This window comes from Stenella coeruleoalba (assembly GCF_951394435.1).
Source record: "Stenella coeruleoalba genome assembly, chromosome: 1".
Lineage (NCBI taxonomy): Eukaryota > Metazoa > Chordata > Mammalia > Artiodactyla > Delphinidae > Stenella > Stenella coeruleoalba.
Window position 1 is genome coordinate 187955968 of NC_137169.1, and position 21231 is coordinate 187977198.

The window sequence follows — 21231 nt, forward strand, 5'->3', positions numbered from 1 at the left end:
AATTTGAGGGTGTTTTTCGTTGTCACAAAGATGAGCAGCCAATACTAGCAATTAGCAGTTAAAGACCAGAGACATCAGATGTTCTGTAGTACCCAGGATGATCCTTTACAACAAAGTCCAATTCTGCATCCCACAAAACCGTCAAATATCTCACCTGGCATTTATGTGGGTGAAAAAAAACCTGATTTATAATTATCTGACGTTTGAACCTAATTCCATTTTACATATAAATATAAAATTCACTCAATTTCCAGGAAGGCAATTACCTTGTAAATCAAGGGAAGATTATACTTTGTTTTATTTGACACTTCACTAAGAGTTGTTCACCACTTTGAAAAATTACATCACTGATGACAGTCCCGATTGTGTTAACTGAGTCACTGACTGATACCTGGCATATCTGTCAGCCTACACTTGTAGCTGTCACATTCACAGTGATTTAGTATGCAAATATAAGTATCTGACTACTTATACAGTCATACTATGCATTTACATATTGAAATTCCTATCATTTTACTCTAAATCAATTTTTAAATTTCCCTTTTATCTTATAATTAGAACATTATGTTGATTTATTAGAAAGAAGGTGGCTTATATTATCTATGAATTTCTTTCAGGTTAGTAAAAGGTAGAGGGTGCTTAAAGTATTTGGTTAAAAAAAAAAAAATGGAGCAATGGGTCCGATAAGGTTGAGAACAACCAACTTAGAGCAAGTTTCTGAACCACCCAAAGTCTTCTCTTTCACCTACAAAGATAAGGGATGTAAAGAAACAATCTCTTGGGTCCTGTGTCTGTAAAATATGACAATTCTATGGGACTACGCGTCCAATAAAAGCTACCTCTGTACAAGCATTGTAGAATTCTCTGTACACAGAGATGAAAGATATGTCACTGCCCAGTATACTTGGACTCTAAATAAAACATGGGAGAAGGCAGACAATGTTCACTTTTGACTCTACTCAGCATGGAATTAACCACTAGCTGTTAAAGCCATTACAGAACATCACAGTGCTGCCAGTATTTGGTAGATAGGAAATTAATTTTCTTTGAAAGTTAAAAACTAACATTAGCACAAAAAGAGCTTCTCTTTAAGTCTCTGTTAGAGCACAGCCCTACAAGCTGTAAGCCCTAACAAGAAAGTAGGTTAAGACACAAAATCCTAACCTAAAAACAAACATTGCTGAGAGAAGCTAATTTAGAAATACAAAAGAAAATTAATTTCTGAAACAAATATCTCCTAATTAGATATAGGTAATGCCACTCACACAAAGTTATCAAAACTCATAATAAACTCAATGAAGCAAATCCAAAATATCCCAGGCCTCATGGTGCACAGAGCTCTAAATCCACTCTTTCTCACTAGGGAACTGTACCACAAAGAAATTATGATTATTTTTTAATAAAAGTTGTCTGGGTTGAAATTTGAAGGTGGAAAACACACTTTAAAACCTGAAACAGTTAAATAAATTAAGAGAATCTAAAAGGCTCAATCCAACAATATCAAGAATCTAAAGTACGTTATTTTGTTTATTTAAGCATCTTCCACATTTCAACAGCATTTTTCAGAGTGTTTTATAGTTATTATGGAAACTGGAAAAACAAACATTCGTAATCAACTACTTTGCAGTTCTAATAACTTTTTAGCCGTCCTCCGGCCAAGGTTAAAACACCAAATAAAAGCAATGTATCTATTCTTTGTCCTATAGTGTTAAAAAAACAACTAAATCTCTAATGTGCCTAGGAATTCTGATAAAACTCCAGGTTTAGGAATCACTGGCATAGAGGCTGACTTAACTGCATCCTGTTCTCCCTTCCTCCTATCACTATGGAAGAAGCATCTCTCTCTCTTAAGGCTAGTCCTTCTACTGATGATCTAGATCCTAAAAGATTATGAACAAAGGCAGAGAGACAAACGTATCCATTGTATGACTGATGTAGGGCAAGTTACTTAATATTTCTGAAAATAAGAATAAGTATTCACTGCATAGAATTTTCAGGAGGATTAAATCAGATAATATAGATAATTATCTAGCATGGTATCTGTGAGATAATAGAGAATCATACACTGGTCTCTACCCCTGGTTTCTGAAATAGGACTTCTGAAACCCTTATAAATCCCTAACCGATAAGAGCACTAGAAGCAAGCAGCTTTTGTTCCAATGAGGTGACTCTGGGTGGGCTCCTGGATGGGAGCTGGTACCCAGAAAGGCCAAGCCATGATTATAAGCTCGGAATTTCCAGGCCCACCTCCACTCTCCAGAGAAGGGAGAGGGGCTAGAAATGGAATTACTAATTGATCATGCCTATGTGAAGAAGCCTCCATAAAATCCCAGTGGCGTGCGATTCAAAGAGCTTCCAGGCTGGTGAACACACCCACATACTGGAAGGACAATGCACCTCTACTCCACAGGGACAGATGCTCCTAGGCTTAGGACCTTCCCAGACTTCACCCTATGTATCTCTTCATCCGTATTCTTTAACACAGCCGTCCCCAACCTTTTGGCACCAGGGACCAGTTTCGTCGAAGACAATTTTTCCACGGACCGGTGCGGGGGGCGGGGGGATGGTTTGGGGATGATTCAAGCGCATTACATTTATAATGCACTTTATTTCTATTATCATTACATTGTAATATATGATGAAATAATTATACAACTCACCATAATGCAGAATCAGTGGGAGCCCTGAGCTTGTTCTCACTTGCCACTCACTGATAGGGTTTTGATATGAGCCTGCAAACAATTGATTTATTATGGTCTCTGGGCAGTCAGACCTCTCTGCTAATGATAATCTGTATTTGCAGTCACTCCCCAGCGCTAGCATCACCATCTCAACTCCACCTCAGATCATCAGGCATTAGATTCTCATAAGGAGCGTGCAACCTAGATCCCTTGCGTGCGCAGTTCACAGTAGGGTTCGCGCTCCTATGAGAATCTAATGCCATCGCTGATCTGACAGGAGGCAGAGCTCAGGCAGTTATGCAAGTGATAGGGAGCGGCTGTAAATACAGATGAAGCTTCTCTCACTCACCCGCCCCTCACCTCCTGCCGTGCAGCCCGGATGGGGACCCCTGCTTTAATATTTTCTTTAATAAACCGGTAAACATAAGTGTTTCCCTGAGTTCTATGATCTGTTCTAGCAAATAATCAAATCCAAAAGGAGAATGTCATGGGAATCTCCAACTTGTAGCCAAGTCCAACAGAGATTGTGGGTAACCTGGGACCTACTACCTGCTATTGGCATCTGGAGGGAGGGCAGTCTCATGGGACTGAGTGGGACCTGACGTTATTTCCACGTAGATAATGTCAGAACTGGATTAAATTGTAGGACATCCAACTGGTGTCACAGAATTGCTTGGTGCTGGGAAAAAACTCACACATCTGGTGTCAGAAGTGTTGTGAGTGGGAGAGTAGTGTGAGAGTAAAGGAGAAACACAGGAGAAGACTGGAGTTTTTCCAATCAGTCTCACATACAGCAAAGGCTCAAAGCCTTCCTCTTCCTCCCATACTCATCCTCAGAAACCTCACTCCAGCCATTTTCACCCCTTTCTCTACAAGTCTACAAGTGAGTCCTTCCTGTACCTAAACATGCTAAAGTCTTCCCCATATTTAAAAACACAAACACACACATTCCTCTGTCAACCTCATGTTCTCTCTTAGCTATATCTATTTCCCCTCCTATATCAGTAAGCTTTAGGAAAGTTTGGTCTTTATCTACACTTTGTCTCCACCTCCACATCTTTTATTTACCCCCTAAGTATGTAACTTACCTTGATCTTGCCACAGTGAAGAACAATATCCTAATTGCTAAAACCAATAAACAAATGTTTTAGTCTAGCAGACCCCATCCCATTCTAAGCTTATTAAGATCTCTTTTCAGCATACTGACCTCCACGCCAACCTTGAGAAGTTCTACTCCCTTCGATTCCCAGGCACCACATTCCTGGTTTCTCACCTACATCCATATTTACCAGCCTAATCTTTGCTTCTATAGGAAAGAACTTCATTTGTCCATACCCTATTGCCTCTAAGCCAGAAATTATGGCATTTATTTTATTTACAGCAATATCTGTTACATTCTGAGAAAGAAACCAACCCAGAAAGGAAATTCACTGTTCTAATGAAATCCTTCCAGGCATTCTTAAAATGGAACCCTATCACATACTTTTTAAGAGTTACACTAGGTAAGAAGAAAGCATTTTAAGATGATGTTATGCTTCAGCTTGAGACTTACTATTTATTCTGATACACACATAATACATTTATGCCCATACCCTCTCCAACTCCTTCAGCTGCAAAAAACAAGTGCTCCCTACATACCTACTCACTTGTATACACTGTAGACTATCTACCCACTCGGATACAAATGCACATCCAGATATGCAAACTCATAATGAACATTCAACATAGTCAATTCCGTAGGTAGGCAGACAAGTGGAAAGGTACATGACTGGATGAGCTGGAGAATGAACAAATCTAAATGACAAGAGATAAACTGGGGGAAAACTATAGGTGAACAAGGAACAATCATCTAATGCTAGAATAATGATATATGTTAGATGGTACAAAGAAAACTTTGTCACTAATTAGTGTCACAACCTTAGATAAACTAACATTTTGGGCCTCATCTACAGAGGCTAGACTAAATGATTCTCTAAAAATTCATTACAATTCCAAAATCCTATGATTCTACAGAAAAACTCAGCTTAAAACACACTTATTGCTGCTTTTGACTTACTGTTTTCATTCTTTATTATTATTTAAATCACAGTATCCATAATCGTGCTCCAAGAACAATGTTTGATGCTGGGGTCCTTGTTTTTGGCAGTCGTTATGATAAGTGCTATAATAGAGGGGTTAAAAAAAAAGTAAAAAGGGCTTCCCTGGTGGTGCAGTGGTCGAGAGTCCGCCTGCCGATGAGGGGACACAGGTTCGTGCCCCGATCTGGGAAGATCCCACATGCCGCGGAGCGGCTGGGCCCGTGAGCCATGGCCGCTGAGCCTGCGCATCCGGAGCCTGTGCTCCGCAACGAGAGAGGCCATAACAGTGAGAGGCCCGCATACCGCAAAAAAAAAAAAAAAAAAAAAAAGTACCATATAGGAGTATTGTAAAGGGATATTTGACTCTGCCTAGGGGAGCTGTGGAAGGCCTTATAGAGGAGGTGATATTTTAGCTGGATCTTAAGGATAAGGCATTTAATAAAAAGTTTCAGTTGAAGTTTCTCTGGAAAGTGTTAGAAACCCAATTATAACCTAATAGTAAACAAATAGGGGGTCTATTTATTATTCTTTTTTAGCATCTTCCACCAATAACACTGTTAATGGAAGTAGTCTGTCCTCCACTGGTAGAAAAGAATACAAAAAAAAAAAGAAGGAATTAACACTTGTCATTTCTGTTTTCCACTTCCATGCTGGAGACTAAAGTGTATTTTAACAGGGCACTGAAAATCTGACACATGGGTGACTTTTTAAAATGACATCCAGGGGCTTCCCTGGTGGCTAGGAATGCATCTGCCAATGCAGGGGACACGGGTTCGAGCCCTGGCCCAACAAGATCCCATCTGCCACAGAGCAACTAAGCCCGTGCACCACAACTACTGAAGCCCGCACGCCTAGAGCCCGTTCTCCGCAACAAGAGAAGCCACCGCAATGAGAAGCCCACGCACCGCAACGAAGAGTAGCCCCTGCTCAACGCAACTACAGAAAGCCTGCGTTCAGCAACAAAGACCCAATGCAGCCAAAGATAAAAAAATAAAATAAAATAATTTTAAAAATAAATAAACAAAATAAAATGACACCCACTGTGCTGTCTGCAGATCCTTTCAATTATCATTTTTAATTCAGAAATGTGAAAATTGAGTCACAGTTTTCATTTAAATTAAATAATAAACAAACAGCAAAGTAGCCAGACAGGTCTACAAAAAAATGATTTGCTAAAGTCTTAACAATATACAAAATATACAGAATACAATATATAAAATACGTAAGATTTCGTGAATTTTATGATGGATATTAACAAGATGTATTCTAGACCCAAGTGAAACTTTGCATGACATCACGTTAAGATGGTATGATTTCAAGTTAGTCTTGTATTTCTGACCAATGGTAAAAATGGAAGAAGTTAATTTTAAACACATCCACAATACTCACAATTTTCACACTCAGGCTTGAAACTCCATGATCATGAAGTTCATCCTCAAACAGGAGAACTTCTTCAAAAAACTTAATCTGTTCCCTGGCTTTCAATTTCTCTGTATCTATATGATCTGTTGTAGGTACAACCTAAAAGAAAAAATATAAGAAGGGGCACATAAAAAAAAAAAAATTTAGACAGCTTTCCTACCAGTATTTTCTGCATAGCCAGAACACCCGGTTCTAAATTTGGGTGTTATCAGTAGACACGAAAAACGAGATACAAGCCTTGTCCCTGAAAAACCTAAGATGTCTGATATTATAGCTTCACAACACAAAGAGTCAAAATTCATCGTCTTTCATATGAAAATCATTAAACAGAACACATTAAAATCAAGTGCTCTATTGTGACTATGAGAAAATTAACCATCTGAAAATTAGTCAATGTGATGAAGTACTACTATCATAGAAGTTCAAAGCAGTTTTGTGCCATAAAAGTCTACTTTTACGACATTTATTTGGAACTTAAAAAATTTTTTTCCCATTAGAATGATCGTATATATTTTAGATCCACAAATCTACAAACAAAGGTGCTTTAAATTCTGAGGTAAATAAGAACTTTCAGAGAAATCCTAAGGGAAACTCGTAGCATTCCAAAGGGCTGTAGAGGATACCAGCTATTTTTTCCAAAGTATTATTTTGTAGCCCCCGGACACAAACATACATAACCCAACAAAAGCACCAACAATCTCAAGGCAGGTCACGTCAGTAGGTCACTAAATCCAAGTGTCTCCTAATAGTAACACGAAAGTATGATTTGTGATACCATTCTTTACTACATTCAATTTCACTACAAAATGTTCAGCTTTTCAATTCTTTGACATAGTTGTAACATAAATAAACACAACAATGCTTGTCAAACCATAAGAATTCAGTAAATGGTAGCTATTATTTTACTTTACTTAGCAGCTATGACTAGGTCATTTGTTTGACTCATGCATAGAATTAAGAAATGAAGAGTAGTTTCAGAAAACTGGACAAGAATTAGAAAAATATGATACGGATGTCCAAGAGATTACATAGATTTTGTGGGAAAATGATCTTAGGGAGTATTAAGTGATGCAGAGGGGGAAAAGGTTGCTATGAAAGAAACTAGCAGTTTGTATGTGATTCCCAAGAGGTGAAAAAAATGTCCATAGTTCTTCCATGTTTACCTACAGATAACATTTTAGCCCTCTGCAATTTTATTCCAACATGAGACCACACGTGAAGGTGAAATTCGGAATGGGGAAGGAACGTGAGGGATAGGGATAGGGCAGCATATATAATCAGTCCCTTGCATCACTTGCATGTTTGTGATCTATTTAAGACCAACGTTGGTGCCTCTAGGATTCCCTAAGAGCATAAAACTTTAGTTACTATTAAATAAACACAACTTCTAAATTCCTTACTTTTTAATTAGTTTTAGTTCAAAGGAACACATCTGAAAATCCTCCTTATAGATACATCTGACTTCCAAAAAATTAATCATTACATGAATTTTCTCATTAGTAAATGGCTACTTCACTAATATTTCATATATGCCTTCAGTAAGTGATTGGTGAACATGAATCCATCAGTTTTGCCAGTTACTTGTTCTTATAAAATGTTTGAAAGAGAAAGACAAAAAATAATTAGATAACACATGGATTAGGGAAATTCAATATATTTATCTATATACTATCTTCTTCATTCATAAGGACAAATATGTTTAAAACTTTGTATTTCTCTGCCTTTTCTCTTCCTCAACTCCACTTATCTCCTCCCTGAACGCAAGCATCTGAAAAGAAAAGGTAAAACAGCTACACTTAAGACATATGGAACATTTCTGGCTTCTGGTATTGTCAAAATAAGTAACCTGGACAAACCCTCTTGCTGAAGACAATTTAAAAAGCTGGATGAAAAAACAAAAACTTCTTAAAAGCATTATATGGTCAAGGCACTAAAGAATGACTGGACTGATATCTGGAAGAGGACTGGAGCCCAGGAAAGTGAAACTGAGCCTACGGTTTTCCAGCTTTGGCCTTGAGGCATCAGCAATGACTGGACAGAGGAGAGGCTGAGCTCTGCTGGCGCCATAATTGCTCAGTATTCACTAAGGGCAGAGGCCTTGGAGAATTCCTTGCCCTGCTCCCAATTTTGGGATAACATCTCAAAGTGCTATGCTGGCTGCAGAGCTTCTTATATTACACGCCCAGTAAACCTCAAACCCTGGCCCCATACCAGAGGTTAGCAAACTAAGACTTCCAAGCCAATGTGGGCTGCCACCTATTTTTGTATGAACTGCAAGCTGAGAATCCTTTTTACATTTTTGAAATGACTGGGGGAAATTTTTTCTTAAGAATATTTCATGTCACATAAAAATTATATGAAATTCAAATTTCCATGTCCATAAATAAAATTTTACTGAGAAACAGCTATACCCATTCGTTTGCATATTGTCTATGTCTGCTTTCGACTACAGCAGCACAGCTGAGTAACTGCAACATAAACTCTATGGTCCTCAAAGCCTGCAATACTTACTATCTGGTCCTTTACAGAAACCGTTTGCAAACCTATGCCCTTGACTATGAATGCCGTCAGCTGCCCACCAGAAATAAACAAAAATCTTCTGTGGAGGAAAAACAGGATTCAAAGAAAAATAAGAAAGCATATTAGGAGTCTAGACACCATAAATCGGAACCAACAGAAATAACAAGACAATAAAAGACACTGGGGACTCTAGATGTTGAAAATATGAGGCCCAAACTGTAAAACAACAATGCACACTAGTTTCAAGGAAATAAAAGCTAAGGTTGAAAATTTCAAAAGATACTAGGAAATATTTTTTTAAAAGAACTATGATCGGGAAGGGTCCTGCTTGGGGGTGCTCACAATGTTCTATTTCTTTTCCTGGGTGGTTGCATTTTTCAGTTCATTAAACTCTACCTTCATGTTTTATGGACTTTTCTAAGTTATTCCACAATCTTTAAAAAGCTTAAAAAACATACGGAGCACTACAAATATTCTTGATACATTACAAGAAAAATAAGTCCTGGTCACATCTTTCAAGTGGAACCTCCCTCACATCAGATGGAGGCTTATAATAAGGAAATTACTTGACATAAATATTTTTAAATTTATCATATAGTTAATTAACAGCAGATGCTAAGAACCCTATGTTAAATTCCCTTTTTGAAAACTGCTGAAAGTTGTGTGTGTGTGTGTGTGTGTGTGTGTGTGTGTGTATACATCCCATTAGGAACATACAGTGAAACTGCTATGTTTTACAATGATTTTTCTTTTTTTAAAAAATGGAGACATAACTCCCATACTATACAATTTACCCTTTTAAAGTGTACAATTCAGTGGTTTTTAGTATATTCACAAGACTGTGCAGTCACCACTATTATCTAATCCAGAACATATCATCATCCCAAAAAGAAACTGCCATACCCATTAGCAGTCACTCTCCATTCCTCACGTCCCCCGGCCCCTGGAAGCCAATACTCTAATTTCTGTTTCTATAGATTTGTTTGTTCAGCAAATCATTCTGGAATCATATACATGTACCCTTGTGTCTCGCTTCTTTCACTTAGCATACTGTTTCCAAGGTTGTAGCATGTATCAGTGTTTCCTTTCCCTTTTCAGGACTAAATAATATTCCACTGTCTAGATATACCAGTTCTGTTTATCCACTGATGAACATCTGGGTGGTTTTCACATTTTAGCTATTATGAGTAATGCAGCTATGCATATTCATGTACAGGTTTTTATGTGGATATACAGTTTTCAATTCTCTTGAGTGTACACTTAGGAGTGGAATTGCTGGGTTACATGGCAATCATGTTTAACTTTTTTTCTAATTGCTGGCCAAAAAAAAAAAGGGCATAACAAGAAATCCACCATCTTAACCATATTTAAGTGTACAGTTCAGTAGTGTAAATTATATTCACATTGTTGTAAGATGGATCTCTAAAACTTTTTCATCTTGCAAAACTAAAACAGTATCAGAATTGCTAACCCATACCTCTGAGGAAAACAACTATCAACAAGCATACAGTACTCATATGCAGTTCTTTTTGCCTTTTGTCTTATAAACTCCATTCATTTCCAATGTTTATGTCAGCACATTCCTGCCCTAAAGTTACTTTTAAAAGCTCAAGATATTAAAGATGATATACAAATGACCAACAAGCATAGTGATGTTCAACATCACTAGCCATTAGGGAAATGCAAATCAAAACCTCTCATACACTGCTGGTGGGAATGTAAAATGGTACAGCCGCTATGGAAAACAGTACAGGGGTTCCTCCAAAAATTAAAAAAAAATTACCATATGATCCAGCAATTCCACTTCTGGGTATATACCCCCCAAAAAAATGAAAGCAGAATTTTGAAGAGATATTTGCACACCTATGTTCACAGCAGCACTATTCACAATAGCCAAGAGGTAGAAGCAACCCAAATGCTCACTGACAAATGAATGGAAAAACAAAATGTGGTATATACATACAATGGAATATTACTCAGCCCTAAAAAGGATGGGAAGTCTGACACATGCCACAACATGGATAAACCCTGAGGACATTATGCTAAGTGATATAAGCCAGTCACAAAAAGACAAATAATGTATGATTCCACTTATATGAGGCATCTAGAATAGTCAAATTCACAGAAACAGAAAGTAGAAAGGTGACTGCCAGGTGCTGGGAGAAGGAAGAAATGGGGAGTTGCTGTTCAATAAGTATAGAGTTTCAGTTTTTCAAGATGAAGAAGTTCTGGAGATTAGTTGCACAACAACATGAATATACTTAACAGTATTTAATACACTTAGAAATAACTATGATAGTAGATTTTATGTTACATATTTTTTTACCACAATGAAAAGAAAAGGAAAAAAGAAAGCTCAAGATACTGAATCGCACTAAGTTGGGCAAATGTTCCAATGTGCTTAAAAAAAAAAAGCTTTTTAAAATGCATGAACACTAAGCATGTTTTATTCCTAAAAAGCAGTATCAATAGAAGAGGCAGTCTTCTACTTATATTCTCCTGCATATTCAATTTATTTATTTAATAAGAAAACAGCCAAACGTTGATAGGTTACTATAGGCCAGGTACATATTAGGCATTTGACCTGTCTTCTCATAACATTCTCATACCACAGTCTGAGAGAAGTGCCTATGGTAGCCCAGACAACAAATGACAAGGCTGGATATGAATCCAGCCAGGTCAGTACAACTCTGTGACTGGCTCTCTCCTCTTACACCATGCTACAACTCAGAGTAATAGGCTTAACAACCTAAAGAGTGAGAAATCATTAAACACACACACACACATACACACACACACACACACACACCAACAGGCCCCAGCAACTAAAACCCAACAATTTAAGGGCAAAGGAAAGGCTTCATTCTAATGCCTCATTCTCTGATATTCTTACTGTACACATAAAATACCTTCTCCCACACAGGCAAACACTTCCTATACATACCAGGGCTTCTGAATAGTATTTTAAGGAAGAGCTGAAGGATTAAATAATTTAAAATCTCAAATAATATTACAGGTCAAAAAATCCTTAGGTATTAAAACAAAGTTAAAAGTAAAAAATGTTCCTATGAAAGTGATCTTCCACATATAACAAATGTGCTTAAAAGAAGCTCTAACATCAGTGTTATGTTACTAAGAGACACATACTTTAAGATCTTGAACCCATTTCTTCGTCTACAAAATAAGGATAAAAATGCCTATCCTACAAGACTATTTTGAGAATTAAGCAACAAAGTCCTAACAATTTTACCTGGAAAATAGTCACTCTATTTTTTAAGGCAATAAAGGAACACATTCATCAACTCTGTTTAGACCATAAAGCAAGGGTAAATACTATTTAGACAATATAGCTACTTTTACTCTTGGTATTTCAATAATATTAACTTAGTTGCCTTGACATTTGAGATATGATGTTATCATAATAATAGCAGCTGCCATTTATTAACATCTTATTGTGTTAACAGACACTGTGCCATAAACACTTAATACATGTTATCTTATTTACTACCTCACAACTGATATTATCCCTAGTTTACCAAAGTGAGAACTAAGGCTTAGCAAAGATTAAATTGCTTTTCCAAGCTGTTAAGTGATGGTGCTGGGATTTGAACTCAGGTTTGCCAAAGCCTGAGCTCCTTACCACTAGTGAGTGTTTGATCACACTGACATTTGTCAGCAACACCTTAGAACAAATTACATGACAGGCTGACGTGCCAATAAAGGGTACTGAGCACATGTCTTTCACCTCCTACTACTCTCTCACTCCCTGTCTCTACTGCCGTGGATCTTGCTCCTTGATCACAGCTAATGCTACTTCATAGCCTCCAGGAGGCTTTTGTAAGTCAGCCCGCAAAGTAAGTCATCATCATTATCGCATTGGGTTAAAACAAGCTCTCGTTTCCTCACTCCTTGAAATGAAATATCAAAAAGCCTACACACTTTGCAAAGTTTTTCAATCAGGAGTGAAAAGAGAGAATATTAATCTATGAAGTATTAATGGACTAGAAAAACCTTCCTCCCCCATTAGACTGTAATGGAAGGATTTTTTTGTCTGTTCCCTGCAGTATCCATGGCTCTATGTAGCTAAGCTCCCAATATGAGGCCTACCAATTCCACCGTCCTGGTGTCATTTACCACGAAGTGAATCTCTTCCTAAGCAGGGCTTACACAGATGCAACTTAACATTAATATAGAGATTTAGAATTCACTGGGAATTTTCCCTTAGATTTATCTTATATCTGCTGTGAGGTAGATATTTCTGTTTATCCAATTTACTGATAAAACAAAACCAGTCAGATTAAATAACTTGCTTGAAGTCACACCAGGTTCACACATAGTGTAGGCAAACAATAATCCAAGCTGTCTGACCAAAATTTCTATCTGCCCACATATCTGTTCATCTGTAAAACTGTAAGCTACTAGCTAGCAGGTTCTGTCTAAATCACCTAATACATTACACCAAGAACAGACACATTTTAATGCTTCTTGATAGCGATAATGATAACATTAAGGCAGTCTGCCATTGCTACCAACCACATTTTTAGCAAAAATTGTTCCCCTATGGCTTTCTTTTATTTTGTGCTGATAATCAACAAGCAAAATCCCTTTACATTAGGTTCTGAAGCCTCGCACAATAGAAAGTAAAGTAGCAGCATAAAATAACTCATTACTAGAAAGTTCTAACACTGAAACTGTCCAAGGCAATCAATGACTCATAAAAGCAAAAAATAAGATTTACCTTTAGCTTAAGTGATTCTCCAAGTAACGTTCCCTTATAATCTGTTGTATAGGTCCAGTCATACGGCTTAATAACCTCCTTCGAGTGCTCACCCTCCGTCCTCAAACACCAAAATGAGAAGGGTCAGTCAGTGATGTAGAATATAGATCATGTGTCTTCATTTATCACACCCAATTACATTCTACAGATAATATAAAATACCCTACTAAATACATATGCTTGTCATAATTCACTAACACAAGATCTGTCTTAGTTTTTCTGCACATTTATTGTTATTTAACTTGTCATGTACTGATAGTGTCGTCTCTCCAATTAATCTGTACACCGCCTGAGGACATGGTTTAAAGGCTTATACTTTTTTCAAAGAACCTAGTACACAATAGGCACAAAGTAAATAAATGCTGATTTGATTATGAAAGAAAATACATTTTTCTTAATTTCAGTGCTCCTCAAATTTTCAACGCAAATCATAAGTAAACACTGTTCTTCAAAACTAGGAACATTAAAGTACACGGTGTAATGCCTCTTCACTAAAGAACACTGAAAGCTCAAAAAAGTAAACCCTACATAGCTCAGCTCAATTGTAATTCAATTTAATTCAAGAAGTGTTCAAGAGCAGGGTAATTAACCTCCATTTTATGGATGAGAAAAATGAACTCTAGAATGATTCAACTATCAGATTTAATAATAGTACTAGCCATTCTAATAAAATACACATATCACAACTGAATATTTTTTCAACTCTTTTCTGTTTTGTTTAACCCATAACTACCCAGATTCTCACCTGCTTTCCTGCCACTCTTCAGCGCAGGCTACTTTAAGCATTCCTTGGTAGTTGTTCACACATCTTAATGCATCTGTAGCATTGAACTCAATCCCAAAGCCAGAGCCATGCTGGATTCTTAAAACGTTGTCTCCAAACATCATTTCAGGGAGAGATGGCATATGCAATTCATCAGCTAACCTATGTATAACCAAAAGTCAGCAGGATTATTTTATATCACTGTTGGCACTTTTGCTTCCTTCTGATCCCCACAGAATACCTTCTACTCCTAAATGAGTTAAATAATACATGATTTAATAAAATGATATATTTGTAAAGTCTATAAGGGGTTTCATCATCCATTCTCTCTGTGTATATCTTTTTGGCACTGTATTAGGTAGTGGGCTAAATTAGACAGATAATAAATATACAAATAAATACACAATATAATGTCAGCTAGTAACAAGTGATATACAAAAATTAAAGCAAGGTGATGGGGGAGGCACTGTTTTAGGTAGGATGATCAGAGATCACATCTGAGACACTTGAATTTGCGCCTCAAAACTACCCTGTGGGGCTTCCCTGGTGGCGCAGTGGTTGAGAGTCCGCCTGCCGATGCAGGGGACGCGGGTTCATGTCCCGGTCCGCGAGGATCCCACATGCCGCGGAGCGGCTGCGCCCGTGAGCCATGGCCACTGAGCCTGCGCGTCCAGAGCCTGTAGCTCCGCAACGGGAGAGGCCACAACAGTGAGAGCCCCGCGTACCGCAAAAAAACAAAACAAAACAAACAAAAAAAAACTACCCTGTGAGCTAAGAAAGGCTCAGAGAGTTTAAGCAGCTAACTCGAATCACAGAGCCAGTTAAGTGGTAACACCAGGCCTATTTCCACTATATAAGACTGCTTTTAAAGACCTGGACCTCATCTAGCTAGCCTCATTACATAAGAAAGTTATATTAGACATACTATAAGACCAGGATCACAAATTATGAACCCACAGATGTGTTTTGATTAGCCTACACAATATATTTTTTAATATTTGAAATAACTGGCAAAATTATTGAGGTGCCAATAAAAATTGAGAGATTTTTGAGAAATCTGGACTTCTAGTTTCTCTTAAAAAAAAAAACACTTGGCAACATTGGACCTGTATTTCCACGTGACACCAACTGGCTGGAGCTGAGTGGAGGTTGCCCCCTTCAAGTGGGGCATAGGCTCTCTGGTTCACCAGTCTCCTTGGCCCTTTAAAAGCTGAGTCTGTGACCCCTGTTATAAAGACTTTTAAGTGGCTACTCGTTACTTCTGAAAAAAGTAGGTCAATGTATAGGTTACCATGCCTTATGACCCCAACCCCTGAGTGACAACCAGGACTGTCAATTTAGGGATGAAAGTTTTGCTTCTCAACCAAAGGCAATTATCTATGGGCTGGCAGGAACCCCTGAATTTTAGCCTGAGAACTCTGCCCGAAACACTCATGCTGAATTGAATAACGGCCAATTAAACTTACTCTGATCCCTCTTTTTATAAGTCTGAATGACAGTTAAATGAAGCACAGACTAAGAGACATGGCATGACACAGAACCATGAGGTAGAGAAGAGGGGAGAGTGAAATTTTTAAGTAATAGCAAGAGAAGCAGATAGAGCAAAGTAGAGACTGAGAAATAAGGGTGACAAGAAGATTAGAGACATCTATAGTTGGGGCCACAAGAACTGCTGTTCATTTTCTGAGCTAATTCCGTGTTTAGTTATTTCCTCATGTATGATTAAATTCTCATCACTTGAGGCAACACGGGGGTGGGCAGTGGACGGGAGTCTCTGTTCCTTACAACCTGAAAGCACAACTAACACAGAGGTTCCATGGAAGTGATTTTCTGGTTATCTTATGTACCAATTTTTTTCTGTTAATACTGATTTTGGAAAATTTTCATAATGTATTGTACACTTCTCTTTGTTTTTAAACAAAATATATAAAATGTTATTTTACCTTTTCTTGCTGACCAGAGATCATCATATTTTTTTTTTTTTTTTTTTTTAGTGGTACGCGGGCCTCTCACTGTTGTGGCCTCTCCCGTTGTGGAGCACAGGCTCCGGACGCACAGGCTCAGCGGCCATGGCTCACGGGCCCAGCCGCTCCGCGGCATGTGGGATCTTCCTGGACCGGGGCACGAACCTGTGTCCCCTGCATTGGCAGGCGGACTCTCAACCACTGCGCCACCAGGGAAGCCCGAGATCATCACATTTAACAATCTTGTAAGACAATGTCCTCAAGTTCAATTGCGTGTGTATACCTCTAGCTACTCTAGAATGTAGGTATCTGCCCCTGAAGCAACCTCATCCCTTTTTATGGAAAGGATGGAAAATCAAACAATCATACTCCTTAAAATTGCATAATGAATAAAAAAAGAACATGAAAAATGCTAACAATTCATTTATTAGGGCAAAGTGACTATATGGAACTCTTTTCCTTCCTTACATTTCCAATATGGTTACAATTATAAAGTATGCAATAGAGTCAAAAGTGTAAATATGCTCTGAATGAAGTTCTAACGGATCCTGAACAAAGCACAGAATTTTAGTGCAAGTGTTATATGATAGCTACTTTAGCAGAACCGAAGGCTTTTTCTTTTTTAAGACTTCTGGATTTTTGAACAGCTACATAGTTATACTTGTTAGGTAAAGTAAAATAATGCTATATTAAAGAATATATTCTGACATAAAACTAACAAAGGATCTATGCATATCCCAAGACCACAATTACTCTCTTTCCAACTGCTTTAAATCTATTTCCAATCAGACACACCAATCAAGTCTTGTATATATATTAAAAACAAACAAGCAAAAAACCTTGCATAAACAAATTAAAATACTTAAGCCTTAAATGGAAAAAATATTGATTCTTATTATAAACAACTACTTCATTCCTGGATCATCAAAGCCCCACCACTTTCAAGAATAAAGACGGGTTCTAATTCCACCATGACTGCCCAGGAGAGGACTTAATGCACCACAGTCCCATGTTTCCATAAGCTTCCTATCTCTGGTGAACTTTTTGTTCTTACACAACAATTATATTAATTTTGGCTATGAAGAAAAGATAGCAATTAAAGATCCTGTTTCTTGTAGGAAAACACCTTCGCCAGTAAAATTCTCTACTTGTTGCAAGCTTTAAAAAAAAAAGCAAAAGCACCCACTGAGGGAAACAAGCACTTGCTCACTTGATTTTCAGAAGAACTGTATCAATTTACATTCCACCCTGAGGCAAAAATTAAGAAAAAAGTACCAAGAACTTAATCAAATTTATATTCTTTGACCCAAAATATCAGCTTTGGGAAATCTGTAATATAGAAATAATCCCCAATGTAGGAAAAAAAAATTATACACATTAATACTCATAATCATCTTATTTTTAATAGAAAATACTCTAATTATAAAGAAATAAATGGTTAGGTAAACTATAGTATATCTATATGATGAAATATTATGGAACCATTAAAAATACTTAAAGGGAGAATATAATGGAGAAAAATGCTTATGATACAATAGTAAAGAAAAAACAGGCACACTGTATGTTTATTTTATCTCTGTGTTTATGTATATGTGCACATATCAGTGATCTAACCTTTTAAGTTGTCCATCTTTAGTATGATGTCTAATAACATTAATTTTTCATCATAAATTTAAGTGAAATTTATTCTTTTGCTATTAGGAAATAGAAAATATTAAATACTAGAGAGATCAACACTCCCATGCAAATGTCCATAGACATATGAATGGATAGAGAAAACGTGGTTTAAAAAAAACAAAAAAATAAGAAAAGAAAATGTGTTTTACACATACAATGGAATACTATGCAGCCTTTAAAAAGAAGGGAATTCTGCAATTTGTGACAACATGGATGACACCTGAGGACATTATGCTAAGTAAAATAAACCAGTCAAGTAGTAAAGTTTTAACGACTTTACTGGATAATGCATACCAAACATGAACTAATATAAGATGTGATTCTCTGGATTTTTCCCAACGTATCTGGAAAAATCTGGTAGTCCTATGAAATATTCCAGTCATATATGTAAAAGAATCACTGCCACTAACTTACACTTCTTCAAATGTCCTAAATTCCGAGTATCTTAAACACAGGCCAAACACAGAGTATCTTAACCCCATTTCTAATGTCAAGCTTCACCATTAACAAATAGGTAGGACCATTTATAAGGCAAGGAAGACAGGAAGCCTCTATGGGATTAAGATGCCTAAATTCATTAAAGGAAGTTTCGTTAATCCAAAATTTCCCCTAATTCATTTATATAGCACCCAAGAGGTTTCTATACCCTAGGGCAAGGCATCACAGAAAAATTTAGGATGGGAGCAGATAAACTTTTCTTTTTTGAAGGAAAAAGGACTAAGTATACTCAGGCAGAGCTGTTTTAGAAATAATAAACAAGGAGATTAAAGATCTGGAATTTGATTCCCTTAGAACTCTCCATGCATCCAGCACCTCTTAGGGAGTCTGTAAGTAAATTATATGGGTAACCGCAATTTGAAGCTGACTGCTTTATATACCACAATTATATATATGGTGCAATACGTAACAGAGAAAGTTATATGGAGAGGAAAACTCAGAGAGTAACTCAGTCTGTGGTGGGATGAAGGGAATTTTTTCCCTTTCTTTTCTGTATTTTCTCAATTTTTCTTAGTGACTCTGCAAGAATGTTACTTTTTTTTTTTTTTTTTTCAATTAGGAAGCTAAACATCCTTTCATGACTCTCTTCTCTTCCCTGGTCACTTCCCTCTGCCTAAATCTTAAAATGTCAGTGCTCCCTAGGGTTCCATCTCATGACCTTTTCCTTTTCTTCTGGATAACTTCTAGATGATCTTAATTCACTCCCAAGGCTCCAGGTATCAACTATAAGCTGATGATTCCCAAACCTAAATCCATGGACAAGTCATCTTTTTTAAGCTCCAAAATAAACGCCTAAGACACCTCCACTTTATAACCCACACACAACACATATTTCAACAAAACTAAACTCATCCTCTATCCAACATCTGCCCCCAATCTGCTCCTCCTCCTGGGTTTCTCACCTTGTCCAATGGCAATGAAATCTTGCCAAGGGTATAGATTCCTCCTCCTATCAAGTGGCCATCAAATTCAGGCACTTAATCTTCTAAAACCTCTCCTCTCACCCCTTCTAACCGGTTTCCTTACCCAGTCCTGCAGCCCACCAATCTATCCTCCACATCACCTCCAGAGAAATCTTTCAGAGTGTACATCTGATAATGTCGATCCTTTGTATAAAATGGCACCCGGTAGTAGTCAGATAAAATTCGAAACTCCTGAGCCTGGCATAAAAGTTCTATCAGTGGTATCTCCACTGCCCAGGGCCCTACCTGCCTCTGGCTTCTCACTACAGTACTCCCCCTCTGATACCTCACACTCCAATCACACAGAAACAGTCCTTCATGGCTCCCACTCTCTCTGACCCACCGGCTTGCCACGTGCCCCCGGACCCCGCCCCACCCCCCGACTTTGTCAAGATTCAGTTCAGGCATCACAAACGCATCACAGCTGTCACTCTCCCTGGCCTTACACAGGCCCCCAAGCCCCACCCCATCCCACCGACTTTATCAAGATTCAGTTCAGGCATCCCAATTTCCCGGATGCCTTGTTCCCTTAAACAATCTCAAATAACCCTGCATATACACCTATATCAATTCACACTGTATTATAATCGTCTGTCTCTCTCACAAGACTGTAAATTCCTCGAGGCAGACGCTGTCTTTCATCTTCTGTATCTCACGTGCCTGGCACGGCCCCTGACATGCTAAAAACCAAGCATATATATCATCCCCGTTATCAACCCCTAAGAAAACAGGTCATATCCACCCAGAAAGAAATAGTCTAAAGGTGGCGCAGGCTGCGTCAGGTAGAGACCTACGGGAGGGGAAAGTCCACCGCAACAATCATGCTCTGCTCAAATCCAGGCGGAGTGACAATTTCACGAAGGCAGCGCCTGGCGGCCCGAACCGAAGGACAGGAGGTGGAGACAGGAATATTTCCTGGTGTTGTCAATTCAAAGGTTCCGTCCGGAGGGACCCGAGCCTCCGCCCCCCAGAGAAGGGCTGGGGCTCCGCCGAGTTCGCCCTGCCTCCCGCCCAGGCCCAGCTCCCCAGCTCGCGCCCGAATCCCAGCCCCGGAGCCTCACTTCTCCACATCCGCTGACTTCATGATGTGGGTCTTGGACGCCGTCAGCTTCCAGGGCCCAAAGGAGAAGTCCTGGTGGCTACTCTGGAAGCCGTGGATCATCATGGCCGCAGCGGGGCCCGCGTGGGCCACACGGAACAGGCTGGAGCAGCGGCGGCAGCGGCGGCGGCGGCGACCGACACCGGTCCCTCCGCCTCCCCCCGACCCAGCCCCCTCGGCTTCCGAGCCGTTACCATGCCCGGCCCCACCCCGCCCCCTGCCGGCCTACCCGGACGCAGACCCTCCTTTCCGCCTTCTTCTCCGCCCCTCGGGTTTTGCTTCCGGGACCAGTTGCCAAGGTTGCGTGACCTACGTCTTACGTCACGACGCACCTGAAAAGAGGGGAAAAACTGCTGAGGGGCGAGGCTCTGGCAGCAGGGGGTGTGGTCAGGGACGCACCGCCCCCTGAACTCACTGGATGACGTCGTCTTGGGGCATTTCAAGGAAGGTCAGTGTTGGAAAAGGCGAATACAACGTAATGCTAGACGACTTTGCAAAGCAGGGAATTACCTCTCGTGTTGGCGAATTGGTGTAGAGAGGAAATGCCCTACATTTTTCCGTTGAGGACAAAATTTTAAAGTCACTCAGAATTTAGGAGTTTCAGCATCAAGTGCTGCATGACAAGTGGACATCTAGCTACTATGGACTAAGACTCCTATCAAAAATTTCATCCTTCAAGGCTTCCCTGGTGGCGCAGTGGTTGAGAGTCCGCCTGCCGATGCAGGGGACACGGGTTCGTGCCCCTGTCCGGGAAGATCCCACGTGCCGCGGAGCGGCTGGGCCCGTGAGC

The 21231-nt window shown here is 38.9% G+C and overlaps 1 protein-coding gene across 2 annotated transcripts in view; it reads right to left on the minus strand.

Annotated features, from left to right (window-relative positions):
* TIPRL (TOR signaling pathway regulator) overlaps positions 1-20635 on the minus strand; it is a 36050-nt gene extending 15415 nt beyond the window's left edge. Inside the window, exons 1-4 of one of the 2 annotated variants that reach the window (XM_079923144.1) lie at positions 20404-20635; positions 14224-14403; positions 13440-13539; positions 6149-6280 (exon numbers count right to left, since the gene is read on the minus strand). In XM_079923144.1, the coding sequence (XP_079779270.1) occupies positions 6149-6280; positions 13440-13539; positions 14224-14403; positions 20404-20507 (516 nt within the window). In that variant the 5' untranslated portion in view covers positions 20508-20635. The remainder of the gene's footprint in view (positions 1-6148; positions 6281-13439; positions 13540-14223; positions 14404-20403) is intronic. The other variant, XM_079923145.1, reaches the window with a different exon arrangement.
* Positions 20636-21231: the final 596 nt, after the last annotated feature.